Source organism: Spermophilus citellus (assembly GCF_964194105.1).
Source record: "Spermophilus citellus genome assembly, chromosome: 4".
Taxonomy (NCBI): domain Eukaryota; kingdom Metazoa; phylum Chordata; class Mammalia; order Rodentia; family Sciuridae; genus Spermophilus; species Spermophilus citellus.
This window is the reverse complement of record NC_138185.1, coordinates 175030771-175041754: the sequence shown is the minus strand read 5'-3', so window position 1 is coordinate 175041754 and position 10984 is coordinate 175030771. Positions and strand designations below refer to the sequence as shown.

The 10984-nt window shown below is 33.4% G+C and overlaps 1 protein-coding gene across 1 annotated transcript; it reads left to right on the top strand.

Moving 5' to 3' along the window:
• Positions 1-279: 279 nt before the first annotated feature.
• LRFN5 (leucine rich repeat and fibronectin type III domain containing 5) lies at positions 280-5192 on the top strand (the record flags this gene model as incomplete). Its single annotated transcript, XM_081291970.1, has 2 exons — positions 280-1664; positions 4283-5192. The coding sequence occupies 2 exons, from the start codon at positions 280-282 to the stop codon at positions 5190-5192; spliced, it is 2295 nt and encodes a 764-aa protein (XP_081148096.1).
• Between the last annotated feature and the right edge of the window lie 5792 nt (positions 5193-10984).

Here is a 10984-nt window from a genome sequence, read left to right as displayed (position 1 = left end):
CAGAATTATAGTAATCAGATCAGATTTTTTTTATTTTTCCGATTTGACTTTAAATCTTATGAAATTGTGAATATTATATAATTCATCCTTAGTGCCCATTATAGCCTCTAGTGCAGAACAGATATTTAATAGTCACTTGTTTTAAAAAAACATAAAATTATTTTTGTGTTCCAATTTGCATAAAATATTATTCAGGTAGAAATAAGAACATTACTAAAATGATTAGATACTAACACTATATTTTTATCTTATCTTACAGGTTCTTAAATCTGATCTACAATGGAAAAATTTCTTTTTTATCTGTTTTTCATTGGCATAGCAGTGAAAGCTCAGATCTGTCCAAAGCGTTGTGTCTGTCAGATTTTGTCTCCTAATCTTGCAACCCTTTGTGCCAAGAAAGGGCTTCTATTTGTTCCACCAAACATTGACAGAAGAACTGTGGAACTGCGTTTGGCAGACAATTTTGTTACAAATATCAAAAGAAAAGATTTTGCCAATATGACCAGCTTGGTGGACCTGACTCTATCCAGGAATACAATCAGTTTTATTACACCTCATGCTTTTGCTGACCTACGGAATTTGAGGGCTCTGCATTTGAATAGCAACAGATTGACTAAAATCACAAATGATATGTTCAGTGGTCTTTCCAATCTCCATCATTTAATATTGAATAACAATCAACTGACTTTAATTTCTTCTACAGCGTTTGATGACGTGTTTGCCCTTGAGGAGCTGGATCTGTCCTACAATAATCTAGAAACTATTCCTTGGGATGCTGTTGAGAAGATGGTTAGTTTGCACACCCTTAGCTTGGATCATAATATGATTGATAACATTCCTAAGGGGACTTTCTCCCACTTGCACAAGATGACTCGGCTAGATGTAACATCAAATAAATTGCAGAAGCTACCACCTGACCCTCTCTTTCAGCGAGCTCAGGTCCTAGCAACCTCAGGAATCATAAGTCCATCCACATTTGCACTGAGTTTTGGTGGAAACCCCTTGCACTGTAATTGTGAATTGCTGTGGCTAAGGCGTTTGTCCAGAGAAGATGATCTGGAGACCTGTGCTTCTCCTGCACTTTTAACTGGCCGCTACTTTTGGTCAATTCCTGAGGAAGAGTTTTTGTGTGAGCCTCCCCTCATTACTCGTCATACACATGAGATGAGGGTCTTAGAGGGACAAAGGGCAACGCTGAGGTGTAAAGCCAGGGGAGACCCTGAACCTGCAATTCATTGGATTTCTCCTGAAGGGAAGCTTATTTCAAATGCAACAAGATCTCTGGTGTATGATAACGGAACACTTGACATTCTCATAACAACTGTAAAAGACACAGGTGCTTTTACCTGTATTGCTTCTAATCCTGCTGGGGAAGCAACACAAACAGTGGATCTTCATATAATTAAGCTCCCTCACCTATTAAACAGTACAAATCATATCCATGAGCCCGATCCTGGTTCCTCAGATATCTCAACTTCTACTAAGTCAGGTTCTAATGCAAGCAGTAGTAATGGGGACACTAAAATGAGTCAGGATAAAATCGTGGTGGCAGAAGCAACTTCGTCTACAGCACTACTTAAATTTAATTTTCAAAGAAATATTCCTGGAATACGTATGTTTCAAATTCAGTACAATGGTACTTATGATGACACCCTTGTTTACAGGTAAGAAAAATTAAGTAAATTTAAATAGCAACCATGCATCTTTGTGTAAGGCTTATTAATGTACTCCTGATGCTTTCAAATTGGCAATGTTATTCTGTGTTGTAATTACAATTCTCAGTTATAAAGTGCATAATGTAAGGCTTGAAAATGTGGTGGATATATATGGGGAAATCTTCTGAATGGTGTTATTTTTAAAGAGTTCAAATTTATATTTAATATTATGCTTATTTTTTTCACCTCATCTAAGAGATGTGACTATCAGAGAAAAAGATTGGTTTAAATTAAAAATTCAAAAACATACCAGAACTTACACATCCACATGAGTGTTCTTTCCTTCAAGGAAGTCATGTTGGGAGGCTATACCATTATCCCAATGATGCTGCCATTGCTCAAAGCACTTTTGGAATTATCTTTAGAACCTTCGTCATACTATTTTGAATATACCCAGTGGTGGCAAATCTTCGTCTTTTGAGGGTGACTTTGAATTTTGGAAACAAGCAAAAGCCATTTGGAGTCAAGTCTTGTGAATAAGGTGGGTGATCAAGATGGATATTGCCATTTTTGGTCAAAAATAGGATGTAACTATAAAATAATGAGACTGATTCTTTGAATAATTGAGTCATGTGCGTGGGTGTTGTCTCATGTGCACTGGTTCTTAAGACAGTTCCAAAGAGATAATTTATAAATATTTTGAGCAGTGAAGGTATCACTGGAATTAAGTATACAATATCTGGGTTAGGACAGTGATGGAGAATTTGCATCTGCTGAAGAATTTCTGGTATGTTTTTCTAAAGTTCAGCCTCATTGATTTATAGTCACATCTTGTCCAATTTTCAGTTGGAAATACTTATTCCTTCCTATAATTTCACTGGTGATAGGCTGTTACTGCTCTTTGGAAAAGATGCAAAATTATGATTTTGAAAGGATTATTGTTTTGTTTTTAAGCTCTTCCAGATATCAGATCAGTTTCATCCTTATATACACAGATTAAGCTCTTGATGACAGTTTGATTTTCACTCATGAATGGAAAGGAGAATGTTTTTAAAATAAGCATAATTAGCAAGAAAAATAAAAGTATCCTAGCTCCCCTTGTGATCAATCCTGGCAAGGTTCTACCTGGCTGAGTTTTAATTTCCTCATCTTTAAAAGGCAGAGATTAGACTAAGTGGTTTCTAATAGCCCCTTCATCACTGAGTACAGGCAGAGGTAGGCTATGATATATACGTGTGAGCTAAACCTAGTTTGTTTGTTTCATAGTGGGCTCTTGACCTAGCCTCTGGGCAACTTAATTAGTTTTCAATAACAGGCACTGACTCTACCCCTCAACTTCCTGTAGTTACTGGATATTTTATATATTTTAAGCATTCACTCTATGAAATGTGATAATAGGTCAGGTTTTACTAGCTACATTCCAAGATTTTAATTCTGCCATGATGAGCAAATTCTCTGTGACCTTGAGGTAATTGTTCAGGCTCCCACCTAATGATTGTCATCTGAAAATAGTGAAAATGCCTTTCTCATAAGGTCATTGTAAAGATTAAATTTTAGTATACAGAAAGGGCTTAGTAATGCCCTGCATTTTTATACACTCATTATATGGAAGTAGTCTGTCATAAGTACACTGTCTGGCCTGAGAGCGTCCTGGTTCATTTAGAACTCCTTGTTTAGGTACTGCCACATATTAGAACTGCCAAGTTCTAAAATTTTAAAACTCACTAACAGGGGAAAGATAGTGTTAAAATACAGGTGTTTTTTTTTTTTTTCTAAATTATTTTTTAGTGATGGCCGATGTTTTTATCTGAGAAAAAAAAAAGTGGAAAGAAAATAAGCATTCCCAAAATACTTTTAAAGGGTGATAGCTTCAGAGATGTCTATAAATTTCTGTCAAATTTTAGAAAATGTGCCTTGATGAAAATTCCCTTCAGTGCAGAATGGTCAAGGTGCTCACACTCTGGTCAAAATCTGTCCCTGTTCTTATTTCCAGGGTGTTACTTGTACATTTATACTCTCCTCATTTATAGACTGAAACATATAGCAGAGCAAGACATGGGAAAGGGATGAGATCTGTAAATAAAATGCTTTAATCTTTGTAATTATCTGAGTTATTAAAGACAGATTTAGGAGGTACCATTCCATAGCAGCTTATTACTGATTTGGAAAATAAATGCTCTGAAATGCATTTCCATTCTGCTTTCTAATGTGATTGTCAGTGTTTTCCCTTTCTTCAATTTGGCTTTTAGTCACAGAGGTGTTGTAAGTGCTAAATGGATTTGTTTAGCAGTCAGATAATGTCACAGTCACACCTTTCAAAAGCAATTTGTCATAAATGATTTTTCAGCAATGGCTTTTATTAGGAGTACTGCTTTGCCAAGCAGTGTAATTAGTAAGCTTGTCAAGGCAGGGTGCAGGCACCATTAATATAACGTGGACTCTGACAATGACTTTTAGCCTTTTAACTCATAAATATAAGATTAGATCATATTCTTTTATTTCATATCTGTTATAAATATGCTTACCTTAATGAGTGCTGAAATGAGACAGAACTAAATTTCTAATGACTTTGTGTGTGCATGTTTTATTTTGTTTTAAATATTAACACAAATTCCATTGTCCCTCAGAATGATACCTCCTACGAGCAAAACTTTTCTGGTCAATAATCTGGCTGCTGGAACTATGTATGACTTGTGTGTCTTGGCCATATATGACGATGGCATCACTTCCCTCACTGCCACAAGAGTCGTGGGTTGCATCCAGTTCACTACGGAACAAGATTATGTCCGTTGCCATTTCATGCAATCCCAGTTTTTGGGAGGCACCATGATTATAATTATTGGTGGAATCATTGTAGCGTCTGTGCTGGTTTTCATCATCATTCTAATGATCCGGTATAAGGTTTGTAACAATAATGGGCAACACAAGGTCACCAAGGTTAGCAATGTTTATTCTCAAACTAATGGGGCTCAAATACAAGGCTGTAGTGCAACACTGCCCCAGTCCATGTCTAAGCAAGCTGTGGGACATGAAGAGAATGCCCAGTGTTGTAAAGTTGCCAATGACAATGTGATTCAATCTTCAGAAACTTGTACGAGTCAGGACTCTTCTACCACTACCTCTGCTTTGCCTCCTACCTGGACTTCAAGCACGTCTGTGTCCCAAAAGCAGAAAAGAAAGACTGGCACAAAGCCCAGTACCGAACCACAGAATGAAGCTGTCACAAATGTTGAGTCCCAAAACACTAACAGGAACAACTCAACTGCATTGCAGTTAGCTAGCCGACCTCCTGATTCTGTCACAGAGGGGCCCACATCTAAAAGAGCACATACCAAGCCAAGTAAGTTTCTCACTTTGCCTGCTGAGAGATCCAGAGCGCAGCACAGGTATTCGCTGAGTGGAGACGTAAAGGAATACTATTGCTTTGCTAATTCACCAGGCACACGTGAACTGTTCTCTAAAAGAAGCATGTCTGTGAATGGGATATTAATTCAGTCTGATGGTTCTGATGGTCCTAGTGGAAAAGTCACTCTTTGAAACTGAGAGGTTATCAGAAAGCTTTGTGTAATCTATTATTTCTTTTTAATGAAAACTTACTTTGGAAATTGAAATGCAGAATTTCAATCATCTGATAGGCTAGTAGAGCTCAGGTTACAAATACACCATCTAAGATACAGTTATTATGCGTGTCTGTGTGTGCTTGTGTACACACACACACACAAATGCTCATACACCAAATGAAAATTACATAGATAAAACGATTTAAAGGGGGGAAACCTGAGATAGCAAGAGTGCCTTCCCTTTTTTTAATACTGGCTTCCAGGTTCTGCGGTAGAAAATGGTAAAATGCAAATTGTTATATGGAAAAAAATGTCTTGCATAAAAAATTTCATTTCCTCCAATTCTAAAAATGGCCTCCTATGGATAAGTGGAATTTTTCCATAAGTAGATTTTATATTTTTTACAATGAAAATTGTGTTGTAGAGAACAAGTCTGTGTTGTTGTATTGTTTAAAATAAAATGTTTAATTATTATACCAAGACAATGTTAGAATAAGTACCCTTCTAAATAAGGCTATTGTTTCCTGATGTCTTGATGGTTATGTCATGCTCATTCCATGACACAGTTTTTTCAGTGGAAAGAATCTTGAATTTATCAGAAAATCCAATCAGTCTTGTGTCACAGGCCACGATTTTGTATGCATCTACCTGGGCATATGAAGATGTTTTCATTCATTCAACACAGTTGCTGAATGAATGTTTTATTATTTTTTTAATGCAAGTTAAAGAGGAGGAGTCAAATATAGGACTGCCTTTATGAAAAGGGTGTTGATTTTTATCACCAAGTGAACTGGAAAACTTCTAATGGAGTTTTCATCACATGTTAAGTAACATAAAATATTTGCTCATTAACCAGATAGTGACTTTCCCCCTTTTGCGCTATATAATTCTACATGTGAATGTTTTCCTCTTAAAATAAATGCATTTATTATTTTGACCAAATGATAAATTTAATCAGATATCATGGGATTTAGTGAGGAATATACCATTTTTGTAAAAGATTTTAAAGTTAGTCAGAAAATAATATTGTTTCTTAATAACATAGTATTCTTGGAAATTCATTGAAATTAAGATCTGTAGATAAATGTCCTTATCTACTTGTTGGAAAAAAATAATATACTAACATGATGGTGTTTATTAATAATTAATAAGTATTTTGAACATAAAAGTTTTGTTTTCTTTGCTTTTTTGTTTTATTTTCATTTTATGTTGAAGATATGGTTCATGTGCAAACTTAGACTCATTATCTGGCACAAATGAATATGATATTTCAGCCATTAACACATTCAATGGGTACTTGATATATACCATATACTCCCTGGGAGTAAGTTAAAATATACAGTAAACGTTTATTAATTCTTTTAAATCATTTGCAATATCATTTAAAGCAGAAGTGCAGAATGTGAAATTATTAGCTTAATTTCCTTCTGGTAGAGAGTTATACAAAAATTTCAGTTAACTTTTACTCTACAGAGTTGCTTCTTATCCTCTGTAATGTATTATTTTGTTGAATGAAGAGTATACACAGATTACTTAGAAATGACTTTTCACACAGTCTTGAACAAAATTGTCCATGTTACATTTCCTAAGTTTCTTTGTTGCTTCCCTCTCTGAGAAGTTTGTCTTTCACATTTAAAAGGGCTAATTATGATTAAATATTCTCACAGAAATAGTTCTTTGAGAAATAAATCAGTTCACAGGTATGGTTGTAGTTTGTGAAATCGAAAGCTAGAGTCAAATGGTCTGTTTTCAAAACTCTTAGGCTAATAAGGTTCTAACTCAACTCTGCATTTTAAGTTAACATCAGTTATACTGTTTCTTTGAGATGATGATAATAAACATTAATCTTCCCCTTCACAGATTGATGAGAACAGTATTAAAAGGTCTTTACTGTACAACAGCTTGCAAGCTTTAAAGAAATAAATCCCTAAGGAAACAATTTCTGAAATCGGGAAGGATAAGAAGGGTCTAAGATTATGTAACACAGCAGTTTAGCATACCTTCTCCAAGCTACTAGTGAACTTATTTTATGATTTGCACTTGCCATCTTTTCAAAAATGAATACCATGCTTGTTTATGTTATAAAGCTTTAATTAAAAACATCTTGTTTCTCATAGATATTTAAAAATTCTATGTCATCTAATCATTTGAATTTTGTTTTGCTTGACTAGAGTCATTGAAAATAATTCAATATTTTATTACTTTTGCTAGACTGTACTCAGATTTTATTAATCAAATGCATTCACATTTTGTCTTCAAAGTGAAGTTTTGGCATCTTTTACTAAAATTTTATATTTTAAAAGATCAAAAATGATCTATGATAAAAGTCAAGTGAGTTTTATGTTGGTTAACTATATGATGAAATTTTAACTTAGCGAGATGATGAATGCTACCTACTACAATGTCTGAAACAGAATAGTTGTTAAGATGAATGAATGAGCAAATTGATAGATAAATAAATCAATGGGGCTAGGGAGGAGGTGGTAATAAGAATTTTGATTAATAAGCAAAATGAAGGTTTGTGATCAGATATTATATCACCGCAAAAAAAAAATAATAAAATTTGAGGGGTTGGAAATATTTCTCAGTGGGTACAGTCCTTGCCTCACATCATATACAAGGCCCTGGGTTCATTCCCCAACACCACAGAAAAAAAAAAAAAAAAAGAAAGAAATTCTCTTATATTTTTTTCAGGTTTTTGTTCTGTTACTTATGGCATCCCTTACTTACTCTGTCATATCCATATATTTATTTATATATGATGTAATCATGTGGTCTGCTGTTTGTTATTGCTGGCTATATATAGAATTGATATGCTATTTTTATTTCTTTGTCTTTAATTACTTTAATTTTTAGCCAATTTACATTATCAGCTTATTCAGTGTTAAGTAAAGAATTACAAAACACAATGTCTGCCATTAAGCATATTTTAACAGGCATTCATTGTAAACATTTTAAAAAAAATATGGGTCCTATGTTACTTTTGTTCCTTTTGGATAATCATCCTCAAATTGAAAAATACAAAACTACTGTTACACTAGTGTCATAGGGGTAAAGTAAAACCCAAAGTCACCTCAAAATTCCAAGAAGCAGCATTCGGTTTGATGAATATTTTAACTTTTAGGCTTCAAATAGTTTAAAACACAAAATGCTGAATTGAACTATTTAAATTAGATACAGCAACCAGTAACACTGACACTGTGACCAATTTATTTCCTGTAGTTTTTCTAACAATTAATGGAATCAGTTGAGTTCTCAGTATATAGTATTTGATTTAAAACTGTTGATTTTGACTACTTTGCATATTTGTTTTACTAAACAAGTTTTAGAATGTTTCTAAAGCATTAATAGAATTCTCTATATATAAGAAATCTATTCTCTTAAAAATACTTTCTCCACAATTATTTGAAGAACAGCTAAAAATTAAATGTGTTCCATATTTACTTGTCTAAAGGAATATTTGTATTCCCCCACCCCTTTTGTGAACTATTTGCTCTGATTTAAAACTGTAGTACTTGCTTCCAACATAGTTTCAAATATTTTATTTGCTTTTATTTCTGAAAAGAAACTTCTACTTATATACCTACAAATAATTAAGAGTAATTATTACAAAATTCATCTTAATTGCCTTTCCATTCATAAGTTTTAGTATTTCTATTCAGTTTATGTACAGTAATAAACTCCTATAATCTTTAAAATGCCAATAATGAAAAAGCCTATAAACATAAAATATCTTCTTTTAGGTAGAATAATAAAAGCAAATGAGATATTTCTTCAAAGATAACAAATACAAGCCAGTTGTTTTGGTAGGTTTCCAGTTGTATTTAAAAATGATGGGGTTGGGGTTATGGCTCAGCAGTAGAGTGCTCGCCTCGCATGTGCAAGGCCCTGGGTTCAATCCTCAGCACCACATAAAAATAAATAAATAAAAAGTTAAAAATAAAAATAAAAATGCTAAGCCTGGCTTGAGGCACATGCCTATAATCCCAGGAGCTCAGGAGGCTGAGGCAGGAGGATCTCAAATCCAAAGTCAACCTCAGCATCTTAGATAGGCCCTAAGCAACTCAGTAAAACTCTGTCTCTAAATAAAATATAAAAAGTGGCTGGGGATGTGGCTCAGTGGTTAATTGCCTCTGAGTTCAATCCCCAGTACCCCCTCCCCCCCAAAAAAAAATAAGTGAACAATGTCCTTTGCTATTTCACAGAATGGGTATGATATGCTATCATCCCCTGCCCAGTGTCTTCTTGGGTCACAAAAGCAGTGCAGTGTTTCCATGGTAACCAAGGATGTTCCTGTGTGAGTGTGGACAGGGTTGACATAGTGGTGCATTGGATGGAAGAGTATGATTTTCTTTTCCTCTTAGCTTGTTAATAATGGTAATAATTATAATTTATCTTGTGCTATTAGCGACTTTGAATATTTTATGGCAAAGAAATATATCATTCACATTACCTCAAGGACAGACAAAATAATAAAAATCAACAACTGGATTTTTGAAAGTTTCAAAGCTCTGCCTCTCAGATTACTCAATCTTTTCCTTTCCATGTTAGATAAATATATGTTGGAATTATAAATGCAATTAGTTTCGTCAAGTATTTCTTTGTTCTTTTATTTTTTAAAGGAAATAATGAATACTTCTAATACTAATGCAGAAGACATTTTAAAATAAAAAGAATGGTAAATATATTCCTGTGATTGAGCCATCAAAAAAAAAATGTGGTGCCATCTAAAGTTGGTTATAAAAAGTAACAGTTTTAACTGGGAATATATTTGTGTTAAATCACCTCATTAAGCAATGCTAATACATTTATAATTCTATCAAATGTTACAAATAATCAATACAACAAGATATTCAGTGTACCACTCTGCATTCTAATTATGTTCAACTATTCCTAAGTAAAATTTTACAATCTAAAGTTAACATTAAATAAATATATATATTCTTTATATGTATAAATCTGTATATATACTCTGTAATATATATGTACTCTGGATAAGAGTCATGTCTCTTAATTGTATATCTATGATAATATACACATAGATATACAATAAATTATTTAAAAGCACAATGTTTTTCATGTAATATTAATTTGTTATTTTGTGATTGATAAGATGAAATTAGATTTAAACTGGCTATCATAGATCTTCTCCAGGAAAATCAAATAAATTGTAATTTATCATATAATAATGGTCTAGAAACTCTCCAGTACAAATTTATTATTTTAAATTTCCCAATGATAACCATATCTACCCAATTTCACCCATTCTTTTCAAATCAGTAACTCATATTTGTGAATTTTAAAAATGAGAAAGAATATATATTTCAAATAGATTCAGGAGAAAGTCATGAAGGCCTTTTCACTTAATGTACATGGAGTTCGAAGTGTTTGTACATTTAACTAACAATAGGCTGTAGATATAATGATGCTCCAGATTATATCCAAAAACAATTTTATCAAGTTATAGAGTCTATGAGATACGTTTGTAGGCTCTACCATAACCAAATTTCCTAATCATTTTTTCTCCATCATTTGGATGTCTCTTATTATTGCTTTCATGAGAAACTTAATCACCAATGGCCATTGTAAATTTACATGGTTATTTGTGAAGATTTGTAAGAAAATATTTTGTCCTAGTCTCATCATACTCATCTATGAATCCTGACAATGACTGTCCTCTTAGACACCTAGATTTTCTTATCCTTGCACCACTTCCAAATGATTAGTAGCATTTGCATAAAGGAAGATATTTTGAAAAGAAACAGAATG